The sequence below is a fragment of the Leguminivora glycinivorella genome, chromosome 26 (assembly GCF_023078275.1).
Source record: "Leguminivora glycinivorella isolate SPB_JAAS2020 chromosome 26, LegGlyc_1.1, whole genome shotgun sequence".
In the NCBI taxonomy this organism is placed as follows: domain Eukaryota; kingdom Metazoa; phylum Arthropoda; class Insecta; order Lepidoptera; family Tortricidae; genus Leguminivora; species Leguminivora glycinivorella.
The window spans coordinates 2,939,986-2,966,336 of NC_062996.1; the positions used below are offsets into that span (position 1 = coordinate 2,939,986).

Consider the following 26,351-nt stretch of genomic DNA (forward strand, 5'->3'; position numbering starts at 1 on the left):
CTCACGTTTTCCAAATCGCAAATCATGCCTTGCACTGTACATCCATTGGTATTTGTCACACACATTCACTTAATTTTACTTATCACACGTTAATCCGCAACCACCACTTAATTAAGTAATAAATAAATAAACAAACAAACAAAACAAAACAATCATATCACATGCAATCCACACCAAGGCATTTTACTTCACCCGCGCGCGCGCGAACTAAACCGGTGACCCGGCGCACTCTCACCTGATCATCAGAACCGCTTGACCTATCGGCCACCAACTACTGCCTGATAACTAGGTCTAAGATGAACTGCCCAATTAGGTAAAGGGTTTGCAAATATTGCATAAAAAAGACAGGGACGTCAACTATCTCCTCACCCACTCACGTCACACCAACCACCACCTCACCTCTCACCCCTCTCTCTCTCCTGAAGTCAAGTTAAGTTAAATAGACTGGACTAGAAAATAGTGACACATTTCATTCGTTTTTGTTTGTGACTAATGATCTAAAAATAATTTACACAAATACATATATAATTTTGTGAAAAGTGATATGTATGTATAAAGTTTGGTGATGATACAAAACTTTATAAAATTAATTTTATTATGTGTGATATTTTCGAATTTCATAACACAGAAGCTCAAGTAAGTAAGCATTCTCAGTGTTCATACGCCGCTAACGTGACATACATAACATATATACTTACTTACTTACTTGAACGGAATTTATATAAAATCAAACATACTATATTCATATAGATATATATACCATACTGTGGTTTTAATACACAAACAGTACTATTTTTATAAATATAATAAAACTCCTATATAATAAACGACCAACACGAATCTCTATCCCTCTACTATGATGATCGCACGTTGTCGAGTGTAGCTGTTACGATACTCGTAGAAGAAGAAGATACTGTAACTAAAATGAACACAATAATATAGACGGCGTTAACCTACTGTACATTGACACGATATCGATATGTTTAATGAAATATTATTTAAACTTTTCATATAAATTACCTATCCCGTTTTACATCTGTACTAGCAGATACCGAAACCAATGAACGTAGGCAATCCACGTCGCGGTACGGCTGTTTTACGACAGTGAATACGACATGTGAAAATAACATCATAACAATAATTTTCTAATGTTGTTATTGTGTCATATATATCTATGGTATCTTAGCTTTTAACTGGAAGACACACAATACAGTTAAATGTGATTTTAAATAAGAAAAATCACTTTTTAAACTGACCCGAGGCGCCCGCAACCTCTAATACCAAAAGTAAACTTCTCTCATTCGTCCATCTGAGTTTCAAATGCTGTGACTCTTATTAAAATACATATATCAATTCATAAAGAATACACATGTGCAATATTATTATAATAATTTTAATATAATTAACTGTAAATTTAGTTTAATCATAAACGAGTAAGTGAAAAGTTGGAAGTGTTATTACGAGAAAACGTCCCGCGACAGAAGGGTCTGCGTTACGGTTAAGCCGGAGATTATATAAAAAGTGGCGCCCCCAATTGGCGTGCATTAGTACTCGCCAGCGCAGCGCTCCGCTCACACGCGTCCGCTGTTCTCTCTTTGCGCAGTTCGTGCGATTTACTAATTTGAAACTTACACTTGTATTTTTTCGGTTTTTCCGGTAAACATGGCCGACACCGCAGTTGCCGCTGACGCCCCCGCCCCGGCGACGCCCGCGAAGAAGCCCAAGGCCTCCGCCGGCGCTAAGAAGCCCAAAGCGAAGCCCACCCACCCGAAGACTTCCGAGATGGTCAACAGTGCCATCAAGGAGTTGAAGGAGAGGAGCGGTTCGTCCCTGCAGGCTATCAAGAAATACATCGCCGCCCAGTACAAGGTGGACGCCGAGAAGCTGGCTCCGTTCATCAGAAAATATCTGAAGAGCGCTGTCGAATCCGGCGCACTGATCCAGACCAAAGGCAAGGGCGCGTCCGGCTCGTTCAAACTGGAGTCCAAGTCGTCCTCCGGCGCCAAGAAACCCGCCGCCGCCAAGAAGTCTAGCGCCAAATCTTCAGCGGCCGCGAAGAAACCGGCCGCAGCTAAGCCCGCTAAGGCCAGGAAGGCCGCCGCCTCTCCCGCCAAGCCTAAGGCCGCCACTAAGGACAAGAAGGCCGCCGCCGCCAAGAAGAAGCCCGCCGCTAAGAAACCCTCCACCCCCGCCAAGGGCAAGAGCGCCGCCGCGCCTAAGGCCAAGAAGACCGCGAAGCCTCCCACCAAGAAGCCTAAAGCTCCCAAACCGAAGAAGGCCGCGGCCGCTCCCAAAGCGAAGCCCGCCGCTAAGAAGGCCGCCTCGAAGAAGTAAGACTGTGCGCGTTCGCTATTGTCGTCGCCGCCGTTCTTGCATCGGTCGTGGTGGTGTTGTTAGTGACGTTGATGGAGATTATGCGACGGCTTGTCGCATCACTCTTCTCGACTCACGTCATACGCCTGTGCGCGTTAAACGCACATCAAAAAGCCCTTTTCAGGGCTAACAAACGTATTCAAAGGCTCATCGCCTCTGTTTCATTGCAATAAGAGCACATAACACAAAGTCGTTCGACCGATCGATCGATCGATCACTCTTATAAATAAGTAAAACAAACTTAAGTGCTTTCCGAAATGGTAAAAAGTCTTATTAAGACTACAAAAAACTAGGCTTCTAATTAAATATATCCCCCCGTCTTATCTAGTCAAAACGAACGAACGAACGAACATATATTATTTCTATAAAATTATTATTATAACGATGTGATCTCAATGATAGATCTCGGTTACTTGGGTTTTAGAAAAAATTTATACAAAGTTAATATATTAATTATCTAGTAGTAACGCAACGTAAATTTTACACGCACGCAAATAATTATACATTAATAATACAGACGCAGTATGTATATTGGCGAAAAATTTTATACCCGTGCCATTTTGCAAGCGGAAGACATATATGTATATTATAAGTACAAAATATTATTATATTTAAAAATAGGTAATAAAATTCACAACGTCTGTTTTTATTTATATCTCTATCTCTCTCTAATTTGTGCTATTGCACGAGAATCGGCGATTGGTCGATCGGGCCCGTGTTGTGCCGGCTCGTTATATCCCCACTTATCGGTGCGCTCGTGAGCTTATAAATATTCACGGTAGGATAGGGAAGTTTTTTTTCTTTTTCATTCAGTTGCTCGCTTGCCGCCGTGCCGAACAGACGCTCGCCCGCGCCTAGAGAGACGACGCGTACGAACGGAACCAGCAAGACAGTGACACCACAAATGCTGTGCCGCTCCGGATTGGATTCGCACAAAAAAGGATTTAAACCAAAGGATTTAATAACTGTGAGTACTCATCTCGAGCCGTCTCAGACGGCTCGATTACACCCGGTAGGGAAATCATGAATGACGAAGACATGACTGAAGGAAGTCCCCAAGGGTCCCGTCTTGACGGTGAGACCCTCATGGAACTGTTTGGGGGCTTCCTTCGCACCATAAACCCGGCCCTCGTCGACGGATTCGAGACATACCTCCGTCAATTTGTAGAGAGAAAAGGTCTCGGTGACAGCCCTCGAGGAGGGACGGGTTTAACCTCACAAGAAAACGAAAAAGAGACGACCGACAGCACCTACGAGACGGAACCATCCTCCCCCGTATTAATAGATAATGCCGCCAAAATTCCCGCTAACGGGCCGGCAGCCGAGAGCGCGGTGGGCGCCGCCATCTTGCAGGCAAACATGGCGGCCGCCGGGGCGACGGCCGTGGCCCCGCCCCCGGAGGCCGCCATAGCGCGCGGGCGAATGGCGGCGGGCGCCGCGCCGCGATTGACGGCCCCGCCCACAAAGGGGAAAACGGGTAAGGATGGGCCCCGTCGTTCTACCGAGAGACGACCGCGTGATCGAAGCTGCTCACGTTCACCTATCAGAAGCCCATTGAGAGACTCCCCCTCACCGACTTCCGACACCCCCCACTCATCTGACATGGAAATAGTAGATAATGGCGTCCCATGGACAGAAGCAGGGAATAAGAAAAAAGCTGCCCGTAGGAAAAATAAGGACACTGCACCCCCGAGCCAACCAACCGCCAAAAAGATGGCCCTCCCCTCCCCAACAGGCACTCCCCCCTCAGTAGAACAACAACAAACTCAAGACTCAGTCTACATCCCACTAACTCAAAACACTCAACCCCCCTCTCAGAGCCAACTGACCCCCACACAAGACACGCTCATTAATTTAACTCAAAATACCTACAAAAGCCAGCCCCCCCCGCAAAGTCAATTGGACTCCCCCCCCCTGACAAACACGCCACAAACAAAGATAAAAACAGACCACGTAGTAATCAAAGACAAGACTAAATACCATCAAATAAGAACAATTTTAGCCCAAAGGGGTATTCAAGTTACGGGCAGTAATACGGAAGAAGGTATAAAGCTGGCCGTCAGAGGTACCGAAGCGTACAGAAGTGTAATCCGCCTCCTCGAAGAGCTTGCGGTGCCCAAGGTCCGAGACCCTTTCCCTGAGGAGCGCCTCTTCAGGGTTATACTCAAGGGAGTCCCTAAGGAGTTCTCCTCGGAGGAGGTGAGGGCGGACCTTGTGGCTCAAGGCATAGAGGCGGTGGAAGTACACCGTCTACACAACAGGAAAAAGGGCCAATATGATATGGTCCTTGTAAAAATTACCAAAAATGACAATCAATTTCAGATATTCCAGGTTAGGGAGGTATGTCACCTGCAGGGTGTCAGGGCAGAGTTCCCGAGGGAGCACGGCTGGGAGGTGCAATGTTACCGCTGCCAAGGCCGAGGCCATACACAGCGTATGTGCACTGCGCCTCCCAGATGTGTTAGGTGCCCGGGCAAACATCTGTCCTGGAATTGCGAGCGAAAACCCAGAGTAGACCCGGTGGGATGTTCTGTATGTGAGACAGATAACTCCCACCCGGCCAGCTTCAGGGGATGCCCTTCCCAGCAGTCTAGGGCCCTCCTCCCAAACCCGACCCGCATACCACTTACCCCCCAGCAGACCCCAAGCTCTTCACAGGCCGCTGTAGCCCACTCACAAAGATCTAAACCTCTTCTCCCCCCTCCGACCCAACCTCTCCCTAACTACCCCCCCCCTCCCCCCCAAAACGCGTGGGCAAACAGACAGAACCCACTCTCCACCCCCAGACCTCAAACCAATAATCAACAAAGCCCCACCCCCCGCCAACCCCATCTTCCGGCCGGTGGCACCAGTAGCCCACTCCTCGACAAGGCGCGCGCCTTCCGCGCGCGCATTGTCGAAATTGAGGCCCGACTGGCTGTCGCCGACGGAAGACAGACTCTAGCCATACTCGAGGAATACGAACGCGAGTTAAACAACTATAATAAATAATGTATTTAAACCCATCACATAAAATCAAACCAAAAAGTCTAAACATAGCTACCTTTAACTGCAATGGCATCAGAGGAATGAAAGACGAGATAAAGCTGTTCTTAATTAAAAACGACATAGACATTTTACTCCTCCAAGAGACTTTTCTCAAACCCCAGGTAAATTCATTCAAAATTCCAGGCTATAACATAATTAGAAATGACAGAACTGACAGAAACTGTGGGGGCACGGCTATATACTATAAAAAAGACTTTCATGTTATCCCCCTTCTGCCCGCCAAAATGACCAACATTGAAACATCAATCTGTAAAATTACCCCGCTGGCCACCCGTCCATCATACTAGTTTCTGCTTACCTTTCACCCAGCAGAGACTTGCTGTGTGAGGACATGAGGGTGCTTAGCGAGTTGGGGCCCTCAGTCCTAGTGGCTGGGGACCTCAATAGCAAGCACACCTCGTGGAATTGCGCAGCAAGTAACAAAAACGGTAATCGCCTTTACCACCTCATGCTACACAACACAATTAAATTCGACCTGATCTCCCCTTAGAACCGACCCACTACCCTAGCATCGTTGACCACAGACCAGACATACTAGACGTAGTACTTCTAAAGGACGTATCGCTGACGATGCGTGCTATAGAAGTACACCACGAGCTCGACTCAGATCATAGGCCAGTCATTTTGCGACTTGGACCTGACCCCAGTAACCCGCCGAGTACCAGGACCAAAGTGGACTGGGAAAAAGTGAGCGAAGGCCTCCTAAAGGCTCCCACTCATATCCCCACATCCCCCACTATGACCAAAGAACAGACAGACGCTGCCATCGACCTGTACACCAGCCACCTCACCTCTATAATTAGAGAGGCTTCGAGAGAGGTTCCGGCGGACGACATCCGTCGGCGCCCCCTCCCGGAAAGCTTGAGAAGGTTGTTAGACAGGAAGAATGCAGCACTCAGAAAATACTCCTGTTTCCCTTCGCCCGAAAACAGAGTGGCAATGCGAGCCCTCCAAAGGGGGAGGTCAAGCTTGCCATAGCTGATTTCAGGGCGAACGAATTTGATGATCTGTTAGGGAATATTTCGCCCAGTCACCTAGCGTACTGGAAGCTAGCGAGGTATTTCAAAACAGATCAAGTAACGTCAATCCCCCCTAAAAAGATCAGGTCAGGACTCACTGGCCTTCGAGGACGTGGAAAAGGCTGAATGCCTTGCCTACAGCCTCGAGGAGCAGTGCAGTCCAAACACACACAACATCGACACTGAACACATACACACGATCGAAACAACCGCTTCCAATATTACATCTACACCCCCAACAGGCCCTCCAATTAAACCAGTTGAACCTGACCATCTAGCATACTACCTTAAAAAACTCAGACCACGTAAAGCTCCAGGCCCCGACGGTATTCCAACACGCATTCTGAAGACACTCACCGACACACATATACAATTACTCACCAACATCTTCAACGCCGCTCTGACAAATAGCCATTTTCCAGCTGCCTGGAAAATGGCTACTGTCATCGGTATACGCAAGCCAGGAAAAGACTCCACAGACCCCACTTCCTACAGACCCATCAGCCTGCTCAGCACACTGGGGAAACTCTTCGAGAAAATCGTCTTGACACGTATCCAGACTTGGTGCAATGAGGAAGACATCCTCATTCAGGAGCAGTTTGGCTTCCGAGCTAAACACTCCTGCGTACACCAAGTCCACAGGATCGTGGAACACGTTCTGGACGGTTTTTCGCGCTTAAATGGGCTGAAGACCGGGGCGATCTTCCTGGACGTGTCGAAAGCATTCGACAGGGTCTGGCACGCTGGGCTGGTGTACAAGTTACACCGGCTAGGCATGTCAGATCGTCTGCTACATCTCGTAGCAGACTTCCTGTCGGACCGGCTTTTCAGATACCGAGTGGAAGGATCGCTCTCGGACCCTCACCCCATTAGAGCAGGAGTCCCCCAGGGTTCTGCGTTGTCACCCACACTATACTCGCTATACACAAACGACATACCACATACACCTCCTGTCGAGTTGGCACTCTTCGCCGACGACACAGCACTATACTACACACACCACACTGACACAGTAATACACAAACACCTCCAGAGGGCCACCAATGCCCTAGCGCACTGGTGTAAACTCTGGAGAGTGGAAGTCAACCCTGACAAAAGCGCCGCCATCATATTTCACCCCACTCACACACACAAAAACGTCAGACACATAACACTAAACGATACACCAATACCATTCACTACTCACACGAAATACCTCGGGGTCACCCTGGACTCTAAACTCACTTTCAGACAACACATAAACAAAGTAAAGGAGAAGGCGCAGTTCGTTGCCGGCAGACTTGGGCCAATGCTAAATAAAAGAAGTAAATTATCTGCAATCAACAAACTGCACCTTTATAAAACCGTAATAAGACCCATTTTCACTTATGCTTGCCCTGTCTTCACATATCAGGGGGAAAGGAGGCTAAAGCCACTACAAACTTTCCAAAACAAGATTCTCCGTCGCATCAACAAAGCCCCCTGGTATGTGAGGAACATTGACCTACACAACGACCTTAATATCCCCTCTCTGTACGAATTTACTAGGAAATCCACCCGCCACTACTTCGACAATATCCCCCATCACCAGAACCCACTCATTGTAAAATCTGCAGACTACATCACCCACCCAAAACAAGACGCTCCCAAAGTTTACCCTACATCACAACATACCCCAAAAAAAAAAAAAAAAAAAGGGAAGTTTTTATTATACTCACTGACAAGCATTCGTGCTAGTCGTTTCGTTTGTGTGTAAACCAATCTAACTCTCTTTAAACATGTCTGGACGTGGTAAAGGTGGCAAGGTTAAGGGAAAGGCAAAGTCCCGTTCTAACCGTGCCGGACTTCAGTTCCCCGTGGGCCGTATCCACAGGCTTCTACGCAAGGGCAACTACGCCGAGCGCGTCGGTGCCGGTGCCCCCGTGTACTTGGCTGCCGTCATGGAATACCTGGCCGCTGAGGTTCTCGAGTTGGCCGGAAACGCCGCTCGTGACAACAAGAAGACCAGGATCATCCCCAGACATCTCCAGCTGGCCATCCGCAACGACGAAGAGTTGAACAAGCTCCTCTCCGGTGTGACCATCGCCCAGGGTGGTGTGCTGCCTAACATTCAGGCCGTGCTCCTGCCCAAGAAGACCGAGAAGAAGGCTTAAGTGTCCCCTCACTTCTCGTCCGTCCGGTGACATCTATAACGGTAACATTCGGCGATCGGTGAATGTGTACATTTGTATCGTGTATATAATATTTATATCACGGGACCTATGTTACATTCCCGACCGAGTGACCGTTACAAAAGGCCCTTTTCAGGGCCACAATATGATTCTGTGATAACGTTATAAGTTTCATGGCATAACGCATACGTATACGAACGTCTTTCGATATTATGAATGAAAATCTCAATTAATTAATTAATTATCCTATAATATCCTACTATCATATTGAGATATTTATATGCATAGTTCTCAATTGCGAGAACATTATGTTACAAGTAATAATTACACACACATATATCGTAATAATTATAAATGAGATTCCTCGTTATGGTAATTGAATAGGGAGATATCGCAAGATGGGATTTCTTTCTTTCATTTATTTATTATATATACTTTTAAAAACATTTAACAAATGATATTGATGACTCTACAATACGCTGAAAGTAGTAAGCGTAATGAGTTTTAAAAATCCTAAGTAGGTAAGTAAACAAATGGATTTGTTACGTTATACGAATAAGGACTAATAATTCAAAAATACATATAGTTACATACATATTACTAAAATATATTTTTATCAAACTATACTAACCTATAATAACTGACTCTCCCCACCATGCCGACCGACGCGACGATGCTAACAATGCACGAACGCTATTGGTCGAGATACAGAGGGCGCGTCGCTCGATCATTAATCCCCCATTTCACGTCCGACGCGCTAACAAAAAGCGGAATTTCAAAATTGCGCGTTACATTTCCAGTTCGACTCTCGTACTGTAAACATCTAACTTAATCGCAATGCCACCCAAGACTAGCGGTAAGGCCGCCAAGAAATCTGGCAAGGCCCAGAAGAACATCTCCAAGTCCGACTCGAAGAAAAAGAAGAAGCATAAGCGCAAGGAGAGCTACGCCATCTATATCTACAAGGTGCTGAAGCAGGTCCACCCCGACACCGGTATCTCCAGCAAGGCCATGTCGATCATGAACTCGTTCGTGAACGATATCTTCGAGCGCATCGCCGCCGAGGCCTCACGCCTCGCCCACTACAACAAGAGGTCCACCATCACCAGCAGGGAGGTGCAGACCTCCGTCAGGCTGCTCCTCCCCGGTGAGCTCGCCAAGCACGCCGTCAGTGAAGGCACCAAGGCCGTCACCAAGTACACCAGCTCCAAGTAAGCGTCGCTCGTTCGTATTTCGACACGACACGACACGCTGCAAGAGTGTGGTTTGTACGACAACCAAAAAGGCCCTTTTCAGGGCCACAAATACGTTCTGAATATAATATAAATGGTTTCTAGTCTCACATACGCTGTCAATCGGTATTCAAACTACAAACAAACGTTATGTTATTATGATATTTACTACAGTTAGTAGTTAGTAGATCGATCTAGACGTGTTCATTACAAAACGAACGAACGAACGAATGATACATAAATAAATACAAACACAATAACATAATTGAAAATACATATATGATATATATGTAACGTTGAAATATTAAGGTCAAAAGTTATAAAGAGAGTTATGTTAGGTGAGCACAGTGAGGTTTCAACTAGTTAGGTTACAATAAGTGAGGTTTGATAAGGTTAGGTTGTACGAGGTGAGGTTTGAAAAAGTTAGGTTGTACGAGGTGAGGTTTGAAAAAGTTAGGTTAGGTTTAAAAAAAAAAAAAAAAGGTCTAATTTTAGCGATAAGAAAGAAGAAAAAAAATTCGTAAAGCATTAAGATTACCTACCTATCTTAGGAAAAGTTAGGTTTGAAAAAGTAAGATTACTTAAAATTAAGAAAAAAAAAATAACTTTAATAAAAGTAAATAAAAGATACCTACCTAATTATAATAAAATATAATATTAGTACGTTATCAGTAGTCAAAAACTAACCCGATTTAGAGAGGGGGAATTGTATGTGAATTTTATAGCCCTCTCGCTCACACGGACACTAACTCCATCCCTTTCTAACAGGCACATATAAAGCGCCGCGAGAAAAATTTCGCTTATTCCCTCTCGTGACTCGTTATCGTAACGTCCACGCGCGTTGTAATAATTTATCGCAATGGCTCGTACCAAGCAGACCGCTCGTAAATCCACCGGTGGTAAAGCACCCCGCAAACAGCTAGCCACCAAGGCGGCCCGCAAGAGCGCGCCCGCCACCGGCGGAGTCAAGAAGCCTCATCGTTACAGGCCCGGTACCGTCGCCCTCCGTGAGATCCGTCGCTACCAGAAGAGCACCGAGCTCCTGATCCGCAAGCTGCCCTTCCAGCGTCTGGTCCGTGAGATCGCTCAGGACTTCAAGACCGACCTGCGCTTCCAGAGCTCCGCCGTTATGGCTCTTCAGGAGGCCAGCGAGGCTTACCTGGTCGGTCTCTTCGAAGACACCAACCTGTGCGCCATCCACGCCAAGCGTGTCACCATCATGCCCAAGGACATCCAGCTGGCCCGCAGGATCCGCGGCGAACGTGCCTAAGCTGTGTGCCAGTGTTTTAATCACCACACGCTTAAACTGACACGATGCGACATCACCGATCGCAGTCTACGCGAACGCATACTGTTACATTATAATTATGTATTATTTTGTACAAAGCGCGTTTTGCGTTACGGACATGCGAAAGTGAGTGACGCTTCTGTCAAATCAAAAGGCCCTTTTCAGGGCCACACATGATTCGAAAATTAACATTTGTTTCTTTGAACGGATACTTGCGTAGTAGACAAAAATCGATATAAATTATTAATTAATACGAACTATATATATATGAAATCTAAAAGTAAAATAATAGAAAAGTTCAAGTTCTATGAATGCTTTAAAGATACCGAATTGTTATATATAGATATGTACGTACACTGACTGAGCTGTACAAAACAAAGTATTAGAGAATTAAATTATACCCGTGTGCGCTGTGCGCGACTCGTAGAATGTTCTCGCACTCATATTATACCTAAATGGTGGACAAAAAAAATTTAAATATTATTATTATTTGAATTATAATGCCACATACTGAAATATATAAATTATATACAAAAATCCACTATATGCAGTGCATGAGACCGTTCTTTAACAACCTTAAGGAGGCCGTTCGTCGTTATATCAAGTAATATGATGTATATCCCCTGTGTGTAGGTATCCGTAATGAATTTAAATAACAATTATTCATATTACTTTTATATTTATAAGTAAATTAAAAAATTGTTCGCAATACGTGGTCCGATATCTGTATAACCCCGTCCCCCGTCACCCCGCGGCGGGGTAAAACGTATAAATATACGGCGATCGGCTGCAGATTTTATTCCACTCGTGTCGACGCGCGCCGCAAGTCGTGTGTCTGTATTCCGTTCGTTCGAGAAGTCTAATCTCTCTAACAAGTCGCAATGACCGGTCGCGGTAAGGGAGGCAAAGGTCTGGGGAAAGGAGGAGCCAAGCGGCACAGGAAGGTGCTCCGTGATAACATCCAGGGTATCACTAAGCCCGCCATCCGTCGTCTGGCCCGCAGAGGCGGCGTCAAGCGTATCTCCGGTCTGATCTACGAGGAGACCCGCGGCGTGTTGAAGGTGTTCCTCGAGAACGTGATCCGTGACGCCGTCACCTACACCGAGCACGCCAAGAGGAAGACCGTCACCGCCATGGACGTCGTCTACGCTCTGAAGCGTCAGGGCCGCACCCTGTACGGTTTCGGAGGTTAAGAGCGCTGCGACACTATATATATAGTGTCGTCGTCGTGCGATATAGTGTAACTATACGATATATGTGTCGTTACCGTATCGCGCGCTAGCGCACCGCGTCCTCAGACGCAAATACAAAAAGGCCCTTTTCAGGGCCGCATATCATTCTATAATAACAACTACTAAAAAGTTTCACTAGCGACACAGACGTAAAACAATCGATCTTATCTAAACCTAACATAACTAACTATATGTATACAGTACCATATCATTATGAACAATTAATAACAACTTACCCCGTACCGCCACAGTTTTTTCTCTCGCCGCGCGCCACCCGGCTACCTCCTCTCTGAAACAATAACAATAAAGTTTTTTAACTTACTCTGTATGTATGTATGTATGTATGTATGTATGTATGTACGCATTAATATTACATACCGAAATATATATGTTATTATCGTGTATGTTTATCATCAAACAAACCATATACATAATAGCTTACATATCTACTGTCTATATTTTATTTAAGTATGTGTATGTATTTAAGTATAGATTCGATCGATTGAACGTCTAAGTGTCATGCTCGAAACAATTAATTAACTAATTATTATAATCCCACCGGCGTACAGCCTCGCGTAACGATAATCGCATAAAATCATGCGCCCAATCATCATCGGGTAGGTACGGGTGGGTACTACCCACCCAACGGGCAGGTGCTATTTCTTTCTCCATACATTCCTCTCCTCCTCCTCTTTGATGCCCGACTGCCCGACTCTATGCACTGCACTTCACACTCACTCATAACATAACATAGGTTGTACTGTACTCACGTTTTCCAAATCGCAAATCATGCCTTGCACTGTACATCCATTGGTATTTGTCACACACATTCACTTAATTTTACTTATCACACGTTAATCCGCAACCACCACTTAATTAAGTAATAAATAAATAAACAAACAAACAAAACAAAACAATCATATCACATGCAATCCACACCAAGGCATTTTACTTCACCCGCGCGCGCGCGAACTAAACCGGTGACCCGGCGCACTCTCACCTGATCATCAGAACCGCTTGACCTATCGGCCACCAACTACTGCCTGATAACTAGGTCTAAGATGAACTGCCCAATTAGGTAAAGGGTTTGCAAATATTGCATAAAAAAGACAGGGACGTCAACTATCTCCTCACCCACTCACGTCACACCAACCACCACCTCACCTCTCACCCCCTCTCTCTCTCCTGAAGTCAAGTTAAGTTAAATAGACTGGACTAGAAAATAGTGACACATTTCATTCGTTTTTGTTTGTGACTAATGATCTAAAAATAATTTACACAAATACATATATAATTTTGTGAAAAGTGATATGTATGTATAAAGTTTGGTGATGATACAAAACTTTATAAAATTAATTTTATTATGTGTGATATTTTCGAATTTCATAACACAGAAGCTCAAGTAAGTAAGCATTCTCAGTGTTCATACGCCGCTAACGTGACATACATAACATATATACTTACTTACTTACTTGAACGGAATTTATATAAAATCAAACATACTATATTCATATAGATATATATACCATACTGTGGTTTTAATACACAAACAGTACTATTTTTATAAATATAATAAAACTCCTATATAATAAACGACCAACACGAATCTCTATCCCTCTACTATGATGATCGCACGTTGTCGAGTGTAGCTGTTACGATACTCGTAGAAGAAGAAGATACTGTAACTAAAATGAACACAATAATATAGACGGCGTTAACCTACTGTACATTGACACGATATCGATATGTTTAATGAAATATTATTTAAACTTTTCATATAAATTACCTATCCCGTTTTACATCTGTACTAGCAGATACCGAAACCAATGAACGTAGGCAATCCACGTCGCGGTACGGCTGTTTTACGACAGTGAATACGACATGTGAAAATAACATCATAACAATAATTTTCTAATGTTGTTATTGTGTCATATATATCTATGGTATCTTAGCTTTTAACTGGAAGACACACAATACAGTTAAATGTGATTTTAAATAAGAAAAATCACTTTTTAAACTGACCCGAGGCGCCCGCAACCTCTAATACCAAAAGTAAACTTCTCTCATTCGTCCATCTGAGTTTCAAATGCTGTGACTCTTATTAAAATACATATATCAATTCAAAAAGAATACACATGTGCAATATTATTATAATAATTTTAATATAATTAACTGTAAATTTAGTTTAATCATAAACGAGTAAGTGAAAAGTTGGAAGTGTTATTACGAGAAAACGTCCCGCGACAGAAGGGTCTGCGTTACGGTTAAGCCGGAGATTATATAAAAAGTGGCGCCCCCAATTGGCGTGCATTAGTACTCGCCAGCGCAGCGCTCCGCTCACACGCGTCCGCTGTTCTCTCTTTGCGCAGTTCGTGCGATTTACTAATTTGAAACTTACACTTGTATTTTTTCGGTTTTTCCGGTAAACATGGCCGACACCGCAGTTGCCGCTGACGCCCCCGCCCCGGCGACGCCCGCGAAGAAGCCCAAGGCCTCCGCCGGCGCTAAGAAGCCCAAAGCGAAGCCCACCCACCCGAAGACTTCCGAGATGGTCAACAGTGCCATCAAGGAGTTGAAGGAGAGGAGCGGTTCGTCCCTGCAGGCTATCAAGAAATACATCGCCGCCCAGTACAAGGTGGACGCCGAGAAGCTGGCTCCGTTCATCAGAAAATATCTGAAGAGCGCTGTCGAATCCGGCGCACTGATCCAGACCAAAGGCAAGGGCGCGTCCGGCTCGTTCAAACTGGAGTCCAAGTCGTCCTCCGGCGCCAAGAAACCCGCCGCCGCCAAGAAGTCTAGCGCCAAATCTTCAGCGGCCGCGAAGAAACCGGCCGCAGCTAAGCCCGCTAAGGCCAGGAAGGCCGCCGCCTCTCCCGCCAAGCCTAAGGCCGCCACTAAGGACAAGAAGGCCGCCGCCGCCAAGAAGAAGCCCGCCGCTAAGAAACCCTCCACCCCCGCCAAGGGCAAGAGCGCCGCCGCGCCTAAGGCCAAGAAGACCGCGAAGCCTCCCACCAAGAAGCCTAAAGCTCCCAAACCGAAGAAGGCCGCGGCCGCTCCCAAAGCGAAGCCCGCCGCTAAGAAGGCCGCCTCGAAGAAGTAAGACTGTGCGCGTTCGCTATTGTCGTCGCCGCCGTTCTTGCATCGGTCGTGGTGGTGTTGTTAGTGACGTTGATGGAGATTATGCGACGGCTTGTCGCATCACTCTTCTCGACTCACGTCATACGCCTGTGCGCGTTAAACGCACATCAAAAAGCCCTTTTCAGGGCTAACAAACGTATTCAAAGGCTCATCGCCTCTGTTTCATTGCAATAAGAGCACATAACACAAAGTCGTTCGACCGATCGATCGATCGATCACTCTTATAAATAAGTAAAACAAACTTAAGTGCTTTCCGAAATGGTAAAAAGTCTTATTAAGACTACAAAAAACTAGGCTTCTAATTAAATATATCCCCCCGTCTTATCTAGTCAAAACGAACGAACGAACGAACATATATTATTTCTATAAAATTATTATTATAACGATGTGATCTCAATGATAGATCTCGGTTACTTGGGTTTTAGAAAAAAATTTATACAAAGTTAATATATTAATTATCTAGTAGTAACGCAACGTAAATTTTACACGCACGCAAATAATTATACATTAATAATACAGACGCAGTATGTATATTGGCGAAAAATTTTATACCCGTGCCATTTTGCAAGCGGAAGACATATATGTATATTATAAGTACAAAATATTATTATATTTAAAAATAGGTAATAAAATTCACAACGTCTGTTTTTATTTATATCTCTATCTCTCTCTAATTTGTGCTATTGCACGAGAATCGGCGATTGGTCGATCGGGCCCGTGTTGTGCCGGCTCGTTATATCCCCACTTATCGGTGCGCTCGTGAGCTTATAAATATTCACGGTAGGATAGGGAAGTTTTTATTATACTCACTGACAAGCATTCGTGCTAGTCGTTTCGTTTGTGTGTAAACCAATCTAACTCTCTTTAAACATGTCTGGACGTGGTAAAGGTGGCAAGGTTAAGGGAAAGGCAAAGTCCCGTTCTAACCGTGCCGGACTTCAGTTCCCCGTGGGCCGTATCCACAGGCTTCTACGCAAGGGCAACTACGCCGAGCGCGTCGGTGCCGGTGCCCCCGTGTACTTGGCTGCCGTCATGGAATACCTGGCCGCTGAGGTTCTCGAGTTGGCCGGAAACGCCGCTCGTGACAACAAGAAGACCAGGATCATCCCCAGACATCTCCAGCTGGCCATCCGCAACGACGAAGAGTTGAACAAGCTCCTCTCCGGTGTGACCATCGCCCAGGGTGGTGTGCTGCCTAACATTCAGGCCGTGCTCCTGCCCAAGAAGACCGAGAAGAAGGCTTAAGTGTCCCCTCACTTCTCGTCCGTCCGGTGACATCTATAACGGTAACATTCGGCGATCGGTGAATGTGTACATTTGTATCGTGTATATAATATTTATATCACGGGACCTATGTTACATTCCCGACCGAGTGACCGTTACAAAAGGCCCTTTTCAGGGCCACAATATGATTCTGTGATAACGTTATAAGTTTCATGGCATAACGCATACGTATACGAACGTCTTTCGATATTATGAATGAAAATCTCAATTAATTAATTAATTATCCTATAATATCCTACTATCATATTGAGATATTTATATGCATAGTTCTCAATTGCGAGAACATTATGTTACAAGTAATAATTACACACACATATATCGTAATAATTATAAATGAGATTCCTCGTTATGGTAATTGAATAGGGAGATATCGCAAGATGGGATTTCTTTCTTTCATTTATTTATTATATATACTTTTAAAAACATTTAACAAATGATATTGATGACTCTACAATACGCTGAAAGTAGTAAGCGTAATGAGTTTTAAAAATCCTAAGTAGGTAAGTAAACAAATGGATTTGTTACGTTATACGAATAAGGACTAATAATTCAAAAATACATATAGTTACATACATATTACTAAAATATATTTTTATCAAACTATACTAACCTATAATAACTGACTCTCCCCACCATGCCGACCGACGCGACGATGCTAACAATGCACGAACGCTATTGGTCGAGATACAGAGGGCGCGTCGCTCGATCATTAATCCCCCATTTCACGTCCGACGCGCTAACAAAAAGCGGAATTTCAAAATTGCGCGTTACATTTCCAGTTCGACTCTCGTACTGTAAACATCTAACTTAATCGCAATGCCACCCAAGACTAGCGGTAAGGCCGCCAAGAAATCTGGCAAGGCCCAGAAGAACATCTCCAAGTCCGACTCGAAGAAAAAGAAGAAGCATAAGCGCAAGGAGAGCTACGCCATCTATATCTACAAGGTGCTGAAGCAGGTCCACCCCGACACCGGTATCTCCAGCAAGGCCATGTCGATCATGAACTCGTTCGTGAACGATATCTTCGAGCGCATCGCCGCCGAGGCCTCACGCCTCGCCCACTACAACAAGAGGTCCACCATCACCAGCAGGGAGGTGCAGACCTCCGTCAGGCTGCTCCTCCCCGGTGAGCTCGCCAAGCACGCCGTCAGTGAAGGCACCAAGGCCGTCACCAAGTACACCAGCTCCAAGTAAGCGTCGCTCGTTCGTATTTCGACACGACACGACACGCTGCAAGAGTGTGGTTTGTACGACAACCAAAAAGGCCCTTTTCAGGGCCACAAATACGTTCTGAATATAATATAAATGGTTTCTAGTCTCACATACGCTGTCAATCGGTATTCAAACTACAAACAAACGTTATGTTATTATGATATTTACTACAGTTAGTAGTTAGTAGATCGATCTAGACGTGTTCATTACAAAACGAACGAACGAACGAATGATACATAAATAAATACAAACACAATAACATAATTGAAAATACATATATGATATATATGTAACGTTGAAATATTAAGGTCAAAAGTTATAAAGAGAGTTATGTTAGGTGAGCACAGTGAGGTTTCAACTAGTTAGGTTACAATAAGTGAGGTTTGATAAGGTTAGGTTGTACGAGGTGAGGTTTGAAAAAGTTAGGTTGTACGAGGTGAGGTTTGAAAAAGTTAGGTTAGGTTTAAAAAAAAAAAAAAAGGTCTAATTTTAGCGATAAGAAAGAAGAGAAAAAAAAATTCGTAAAGCATTAAGATTACCTACCTATCTTAGGAAAAGTTAGGTTTGAAAAAGTAAGATTACTTAAAATTAAGAAAAAAAAATAACTTTAATAAAAGTAAATAAAAGATACCTACCTAATTATAATAAAATATAATATTAGTACGTTATCAGTAGTCAAAAACTAACCCGATTTAGAGAGGGGGAATTGTATGTGAATTTTATAGCCCTCTCGCTCACACGGACACTAACTCCATCCCTTTCTAACAGGCACATATAAAGCGCCGCGAGAAAAATTTCGCTTATTCCCTCTCGTGACTCGTTATCGTAACGTCCACGCGCGTTGTAATAATTTATCGCAATGGCTCGTACCAAGCAGACCGCTCGTAAATCCACCGGTGGTAAAGCACCCCGCAAACAGCTAGCCACCAAGGCGGCCCGCAAGAGCGCGCCCGCCACCGGCGGAGTCAAGAAGCCTCATCGTTACAGGCCCGGTACCGTCGCCCTCCGTGAGATCCGTCGCTACCAGAAGAGCACCGAGCTCCTGATCCGCAAGCTGCCCTTCCAGCGTCTGGTCCGTGAGATCGCTCAGGACTTCAAGACCGACCTGCGCTTCCAGAGCTCCGCCGTTATGGCTCTTCAGGAGGCCAGCGAGGCTTACCTGGTCGGTCTCTTCGAAGACACCAACCTGTGCGCCATCCACGCCAAGCGTGTCACCATCATGCCCAAGGACATCCAGCTGGCCCGCAGGATCCGCGGCGAACGTGCCTAAGCTGTGTGCCAGTGTTTTAATCACCACACGCTTAAACTGACACGATGCGACATCACCGATCGCAGTCTACGCGAACGCATACTGTTACATTATAATTATGTATTATTTTGTACAAAGCGCGTTTTGCGTTACGGACATGCGAAAGTGAGTGACGCTTCTGTCAAATCAAAAGGCCCTTTTCAGGGCCACACATGATTCGAAAATTAACATTTGTTTCTTTGAACGGATACTTGCGTAGTAGACAAAAATCGATATAAATTATTAATTAATACGAACTATATATATATGAAATCTAAAAGTAAAATAATAGAAAAGTTCAAGTTCTATGAATGCTTTAAAGATACCGAATTGTTATATATAGATATGTACGTACACTGACTGAGCTGTACAAAACAAAGTATTAGAGAATTAAATTATACCCGTGTGCGCTGTGCGCGACTCGTAGAATGTTCTCGCACTCATATTATACCTAAATGGTGGACAAAAAAAATTTAAATATTATTATTATTTGAATTATAATGCCACATACTGAAATATATAAATTATATACAAAAATCCACTATATGCAGTGCATGAGACCGTTCTTTAACAACCTTAAGGAGGCCGTTCGTCGTTATATCAAGTAATATGATGTATATCCCCTGTGTGTAGGTATCCGTAATGAATTTAAATAACAATTATTCATATTACTTTTATATTTATAAGTAAATTAAAAAATTGTTCGCAATACGTGGTCCGATATCTGTATAACCCCGTCCCCCGTCACCCCGCGGCGGGGTAAAACGTATAAATATACGGCGATCGGCTGCAGATTTTATTCCACTCGTGTCGACGCGCGCCGCAAGTCGTGTGTCTGTATTCCGTTCGTTCGAGAAGTCTAATCTCTCTAACAAGTCGCAATGACCGGTCGCGGTAAGGGAGGCAAAGGTCTGGGGAAAGGAGGAGCCAAGCGGCACAGGAAGGTGCTCCGTGATAACATCCAGGGTATCACTAAGCCCGCCATCCGTCGTCTGGCCCGCAGAGGCGGCGTCAAGCGTATCTCCGGTCTGATCTACGAGGAGACCCGCGGCGTGTTGAAGGTGTTCCTCGAGAACGTGATCCGTGACGCCGTCACCTACACCGAGCACGCCAAGAGGAAGACCGTCACCGCCATGGACGTCGTCTACGCTCTGAAGCGTCAGGGCCGCACCCTGTACGGTTTCGGAGGTTAAGAGCGCTGCGACACTATATATATAGTGTCGTCGTCGTGCGATATAGTGTAACTATACGATATATGTGTCGTTACCGTATCGCGCGCTAGCGCACCGCGTCCTCAGACGCAAATACAAAAAGGCCCTTTTCAGGGCCGCATATCATTCTATAATAACAACTACTAAAAAGTTTCACTAGCGACACAGACGTAAAACAATCGATCTTATCTAAACCTAACATAACTAACTATATGTATACAGTACCATATCATTATGAACAATTAATAACAACTTACCCCGTACCGCCACACAGTTTTCTCTCTCGCCGCGCGCCACCCGGCTACCTCCTCTCTGAAACAATAACAATAAAGTTTTTTAACTTACTCTGTATGTATGTATGTATGTATGTATGTATGTATGTACGCATTAATATTACATACCGAAATATATATGTTATTATCGTGTATGTTTATCATCAAACAAACCATATACATAATAGCTTACATATCTACTGTCTATATTTTATTTAAGTATGTGTATGTATTTAAGTATAGATTCGATCGATTGAACGTCTAAGTGTCATGCTCGAAACAATTAATTAACTAATTATTATAATCCCACCGGCGTACAGCCTCGCGTAACGATAATCGCATAAAATCATGCGCCCAATCATCATCGGGTAGGTACCGGGTGGGTACTACCCACCCAACGGGCAGGTGCTATTTCTTTCTCCATACATTCCTCTCCTCCTCCTCTTTGATGCCCGACTGCCCGACTCTATGCACTGCACTTCACACTCACTCATAACATAACATAGGTTGTACTGTACTCACGTTTTCCAAATCGCAAATCATGCCTTGCACTGTACATCCATTGGTATTTGTCACACACATTCACTTAATTTTACTTATCACACGTTAATCCGCAACCACCACTTAATTAAGTAATAAATAAATAAACAAACAAACAAAACAAAACAATCATATCACATGCAATCCACACCAAGGCATTTTACTTCACCCGCGCGCGCGCGAACTAAACCGGTGACCCGGCGCACTCTCACCTGATCATCAGAACCGCTTGACCTATCGGCCACCAACTACTGCCTGATAACTAGGTCTAAGATGAACTGCCCAATTAGGTAAAGGGTTTGCAAATATTGCATAAAAAAGACAGGGACGTCAACTATCTCCTCACCCACTCACGTCACACCAACCACCACCTCACCTCTCACCCCTCTCTCTCTCCTGAAGTCAAGTTAAGTTAAATAGACTGGACTAGAAAATAGTGACACATTTCATTCGTTTTTGTTTGTGACTAATGATCTAAAAATAATTTACACAAATACATATATAATTTTGTGAAAAGTGATATGTATGTATAAAGTTTGGTGATGATACAAAACTTTATAAAATTAATTTTATTATGTGTGATATTTTCGAATTTCATAACACAGAAGCTCAAGTAAGTAAGCATTCTCAGTGTTCATACGCCGCTAACGTGACATACATAACATATATACTTACTTACTTACTTGAACGGAATTTATATAAAATCAAACATACTATATTCATATAGATATATATACCATACTGTGGTTTTAATACACAAACAGTACTATTTTTATAAATATAATAAAACTCCTATATAATAAACGACCAACACGAATCTCTATCCCTCTACTATGATGATCGCACGTTGTCGAGTGTAGCTGTTACGATACTCGTAGAAGAAGAAGATACTGTAACTAAAATGAACACAATAATATAGACGGCGTTAACCTACTGTACATTGACACGATATCGATATGTTTAATGAAATATTATTTAAACTTTTCATATAAATTACCTATCCCGTTTTACATCTGTACTAGCAGATACCGAAACCAATGAACGTAGGCAATCCACGTCGCGGTACGGCTGTTTTACGACAGTGAATACGACATGTGAAAATAACATCATAACAATAATTTTCTAATGTTGTTATTGTGTCATATATATCTATGGTATCTTAGCTTTTAACTGGAAGACACACAATACAGTTAAATGTGATTTTAAATAAGAAAAATCACTTTTTAAACTGACCCGAGGCGCCCGCAACCTCTAATACCAAAAGTAAACTTCTCTCATTCGTCCATCTGAGTTTCAAATGCTGTGACTCTTATTAAAATACATATATCAATTCATAAAGAATACACATGTGCAATATTATTATAATAATTTTAATATAATTAACTGTAAATTTAGTTTAATCATAAACGAGTAAGTGAAAAGTTGGAAGTGTTATTACGAGAAAACGTCCCGCGACAGAAGGGTCTGCGTTACGGTTAAGCCGGAGATTATATAAAAAGTGGCGCCCCCAATTGGCGTGCATTAGTACTCGCCAGCGCAGCGCTCCGCTCACACGCGTCCGCTGTTCTCTCTTTGCGCAGTTCGTGCGATTTACTAATTTGAAACTTACACTTGTATTTTTTCGGTTTTTCCGGTAAACATGGCCGACACCGCAGTTGCCGCTGACGCCCCCGCCCCGGCGACGCCCGCGAAGAAGCCCAAGGCCTCCGCCGGCGCTAAGAAGCCCAAAGCGAAGCCCACCCACCCGAAGACTTCCGAGATGGTCAACAGTGCCATCAAGGAGTTGAAGGAGAGGAGCGGTTCGTCCCTGCAGGCTATCAAGAAATACATCGCCGCCCAGTACAAGGTGGACGCCGAGAAGCTGGCTCCGTTCATCAGAAAATATCTGAAGAGCGCTGTCGAATCCGGCGCACTGATCCAGACCAAAGGCAAGGGCGCGTCCGGCTCGTTCAAACTGGAGTCCAAGTCGTCCTCCGGCGCCAAGAAACCCGCCGCCGCCAAGAAGTCTAGCGCCAAATCTTCAGCGGCCGCGAAGAAACCGGCCGCAGCTAAGCCCGCTAAGGCCAGGAAGGCCGCCGCCTCTCCCGCCAAGCCTAAGGCCGCCACTAAGGACAAGAAGGCCGCCGCCGCCAAGAAGAAGCCCGCCGCTAAGAAACCCTCCACCCCCGCCAAGGGCAAGAGCGCCGCCGCGCCTAAGGCCAAGAAGACCGCGAAGCCTCCCACCAAGAAGCCTAAAGCTCCCAAACCGAAGAAGGCCGCGGCCGCTCCCAAAGCGAAGCCCGCCGCTAAGAAGGCCGCCTCGAAGAAGTAAGACTGTGCGCGTTCGCTATTGTCGTCGCCGCCGTTCTTGCATCGGTCGTGGTGGTGTTGTTAGTGACGTTGATGGAGATTATGCGACGGCTTGTCGCATCACTCTTCTCGACTCACGTCATACGCCTGTGCGCGTTAAACGCACATCAAAAAGCCCTTTTCAGGGCTAACAAACGTATTCAAAGGCTCATCGCCTCTGTTTCATTGCAATAAGAGCACATAACACAAAGTCGTTCGACCGATCGATCGATCGATCACTCTTATAAATAAGTAAAACAAACTTAAGTGCTTTCCGAAATGGTAAAAAGTCTTATTAAGACTACAAAAAACTAGGCTTCTAATTAAATATATCCCCCCGTCTTATCTAGTCAAAACGAACGAACGAACGAACATATATTATTTCTATAAAATTATTATTATAACGATGTGATCTCAATGATAGATCTCGGTTACTTGGGTTTTAGAAAAAAATTTATACAAAGTTAATATATTAATTATCTAGTAGTAACGCAACGTAAATTTTACACGCACGCAAATAATTATACATTAATAATACAGACGCAGTATGTATATTGGCGAAAAATTTTATACCCGTGCCATTTTGCAAGCGGAAGACATATATGTATATTATAAGTACAAAATATTATTATATTTAAAAATAGGTAATAAAATTCACAACGTCTGTTTTTATTTATATCTCTATCTCTCTCTAATTTGTGCTATTGCACGAGAATCGGCGATTGGTCGATCGGGCCCGTGTTGTGCCGGCTCGTTATATCCCCACTTATCGGTGCGCTCGTGAGCTTATAAATATTCACGGTAGGATAGGGAAGTTTTTATTATACTCACTGACAAGCATTCGTGCTAGTCGTTTCGTTTGTGTGTAAACCAATCTAACTCTCTTTAAACATGTCTGGACGTGGTAAAGGTGGCAAGGTTAAGGGAAAGGCAAAGTCCCGTTCTAACCGTGCCGGACTTCAGTTCCCCGTGGGCCGTATCCACAGGCTTCTACGCAAGGGCAACTACGCCGAGCGCGTCGGTGCCGGTGCCCCCGTGTACTTGGCTGCCGTCATGGAATACCTGGCCGCTGAGGTTCTCGAGTTGGCCGGAAACGCCGCTCGTGACAACAAGAAGACCAGGATCATCCCCAGACATCTCCAGCTGGCCATCCGCAACGACGAAGAGTTGAACAAGCTCCTCTCCGGTGTGACCATCGCCCAGGGTGGTGTGCTGCCTAACATTCAGGCCGTGCTCCTGCCCAAGAAGACCGAGAAGAAGGCTTAAGTGTCCCCTCACTTCTCGTCCGTCCGGTGACATCTATAACGGTAACATTCGGCGATCGGTGAATGTGTACATTTGTATCGTGTATATAATATTTATATCACGGGACCTATGTTACATTCCCGACCGAGTGACCGTTACAAAAGGCCCTTTTCAGGGCCACAATATGATTCTGTGATAACGTTATAAGTTTCATGGCATAACGCATACGTATACGAACGTCTTTCGATATTATGAATGAAAATCTCAATTAATTAATTAATTATCCTATAATATCCTACTATCATATTGAGATATTTATATGCATAGTTCTCAATTGCGAGAACATTATGTTACAAGTAATAATTACACACACATATATCGTAATAATTATAAATGAGATTCCTCGTTATGGTAATTGAATAGGGAGATATCGCAAGATGGGATTTCTTTCTTTCATTTATTTATTATATATACTTTTAAAAACATTTAACAAATGATATTGATGACTCTACAATACGCTGAAAGTAGTAAGCGTAATGAGTTTTAAAAATCCTAAGTAGGTAAGTAAACAAATGGATTTGTTACGTTATACGAATAAGGACTAATAATTCAAAAATACATATAGTTACATACATATTACTAAAATATATTTTTATCAAACTATACTAACCTATAATAACTGACTCTCCCCACCATGCCGACCGACGCGACGATGCTAACAATGCACGAACGCTATTGGTCGAGATACAGAGGGCGCGTCGCTCGATCATTAATCCCCCATTTCACGTCCGACGCGCTAACAAAAAGCGGAATTTCAAAATTGCGCGTTACATTTCCAGTTCGACTCTCGTACTGTAAACATCTAACTTAATCGCAATGCCACCCAAGACTAGCGGTAAGGCCGCCAAGAAATCTGGCAAGGCCCAGAAGAACATCTCCAAGTCCGACTCGAAGAAAAAGAAGAAGCATAAGCGCAAGGAGAGCTACGCCATCTATATCTACAAGGTGCTGAAGCAGGTCCACCCCGACACCGGTATCTCCAGCAAGGCCATGTCGATCATGAACTCGTTCGTGAACGATATCTTCGAGCGCATCGCCGCCGAGGCCTCACGCCTCGCCCACTACAACAAGAGGTCCACCATCACCAGCAGGGAGGTGCAGACCTCCGTCAGGCTGCTCCTCCCCGGTGAGCTCGCCAAGCACGCCGTCAGTGAAGGCACCAAGGCCGTCACCAAGTACACCAGCTCCAAGTAAGCGTCGCTCGTTCGTATTTCGACACGACACGACACGCTGCAAGAGTGTGGTTTGTACGACAACCAAAAAGGCCCTTTTCAGGGCCACAAATACGTTCTGAATATAATATAAATGGTTTCTAGTCTCACATACGCTGTCAATCGGTATTCAAACTACAAACAAACGTTATGTTATTATGATATTTACTACAGTTAGTAGTTAGTAGATCGATCTAGACGTGTTCATTACAAAACGAAC

At 44.3% G+C, this 26,351-nt stretch overlaps 10 protein-coding genes across 10 annotated transcripts; all 10 read left to right on the forward strand.

Moving 5' to 3' along the window:
• The first annotated feature begins 1,514 nt into the window (after window positions 1–1,514).
• Window positions 1,515–3,014, forward strand: LOC125239666 (histone H1B-like). Its single transcript, XM_048147307.1, has one exon. The coding sequence runs from the start codon at window positions 1,663–1,665 to the stop codon at window positions 2,332–2,334; it is 672 nt and encodes a 223-aa protein (XP_048003264.1). The 5' UTR covers window positions 1,515–1,662; the 3' UTR covers window positions 2,335–3,014.
• A 45-nt stretch (window positions 3,015–3,059) lies between these two features.
• LOC125239704 (histone H2A) lies at window positions 3,060–8,734 on the forward strand. The gene is made up of 2 exons (XM_048147345.1): window positions 3,060–3,160; window positions 8,117–8,734. The coding sequence occupies exon 2, from the start codon at window positions 8,198–8,200 to the stop codon at window positions 8,570–8,572; it is 375 nt and encodes a 124-aa protein (XP_048003302.1). The 5' UTR covers window positions 3,060–3,160; window positions 8,117–8,197; the 3' UTR covers window positions 8,573–8,734.
• A 537-nt stretch (window positions 8,735–9,271) lies between these two features.
• Window positions 9,272–9,895, forward strand: LOC125239692 (histone H2B). Its single transcript, XM_048147333.1, has one exon. The coding sequence runs from the start codon at window positions 9,428–9,430 to the stop codon at window positions 9,803–9,805; it is 378 nt and encodes a 125-aa protein (XP_048003290.1). The 5' UTR covers window positions 9,272–9,427; the 3' UTR covers window positions 9,806–9,895.
• A 579-nt stretch (window positions 9,896–10,474) lies between these two features.
• On the forward strand, window positions 10,475–11,282 carry LOC125239677 (histone H3). The gene has a single exon (XM_048147317.1). It carries the CDS (start codon window positions 10,682–10,684, stop codon window positions 11,090–11,092), a length of 411 nt encoding a protein of 136 aa, XP_048003274.1. The 5' UTR covers window positions 10,475–10,681; the 3' UTR covers window positions 11,093–11,282.
• A 3,343-nt stretch (window positions 11,283–14,625) lies between these two features.
• On the forward strand, window positions 14,626–15,791 carry LOC125239669 (histone H1B-like). Its single transcript, XM_048147311.1, has one exon. It carries the CDS (start codon window positions 14,771–14,773, stop codon window positions 15,440–15,442), a length of 672 nt encoding a protein of 223 aa, XP_048003268.1. The 5' UTR covers window positions 14,626–14,770; the 3' UTR covers window positions 15,443–15,791.
• Window positions 15,792–15,922: 131 nt separating this feature from the next.
• On the forward strand, window positions 15,923–16,887 carry LOC125239706 (histone H2A). The gene has a single exon (XM_048147347.1). The coding sequence runs from the start codon at window positions 16,351–16,353 to the stop codon at window positions 16,723–16,725; it is 375 nt and encodes a 124-aa protein (XP_048003304.1). The 5' UTR covers window positions 15,923–16,350; the 3' UTR covers window positions 16,726–16,887.
• Window positions 16,888–17,424: 537 nt separating this feature from the next.
• LOC125239693 (histone H2B) lies at window positions 17,425–18,048 on the forward strand. The gene has a single exon (XM_048147334.1). It carries the CDS (start codon window positions 17,581–17,583, stop codon window positions 17,956–17,958), a length of 378 nt encoding a protein of 125 aa, XP_048003291.1. The 5' UTR covers window positions 17,425–17,580; the 3' UTR covers window positions 17,959–18,048.
• A 4,730-nt stretch (window positions 18,049–22,778) lies between these two features.
• Window positions 22,779–23,947, forward strand: LOC125239668 (histone H1B-like). Its single transcript, XM_048147310.1, has one exon. The coding sequence runs from the start codon at window positions 22,927–22,929 to the stop codon at window positions 23,596–23,598; it is 672 nt and encodes a 223-aa protein (XP_048003267.1). The 5' UTR covers window positions 22,779–22,926; the 3' UTR covers window positions 23,599–23,947.
• Window positions 23,948–24,078: 131 nt separating this feature from the next.
• LOC125239708 (histone H2A) lies at window positions 24,079–25,043 on the forward strand. Its single transcript, XM_048147348.1, has one exon. It carries the CDS (start codon window positions 24,507–24,509, stop codon window positions 24,879–24,881), a length of 375 nt encoding a protein of 124 aa, XP_048003305.1. The 5' UTR covers window positions 24,079–24,506; the 3' UTR covers window positions 24,882–25,043.
• Window positions 25,044–25,580: 537 nt separating this feature from the next.
• LOC125239694 (histone H2B) lies at window positions 25,581–26,204 on the forward strand. The gene has a single exon (XM_048147335.1). The coding sequence runs from the start codon at window positions 25,737–25,739 to the stop codon at window positions 26,112–26,114; it is 378 nt and encodes a 125-aa protein (XP_048003292.1). The 5' UTR covers window positions 25,581–25,736; the 3' UTR covers window positions 26,115–26,204.
• The last annotated feature ends 147 nt before the right edge of the window (window positions 26,205–26,351 follow it).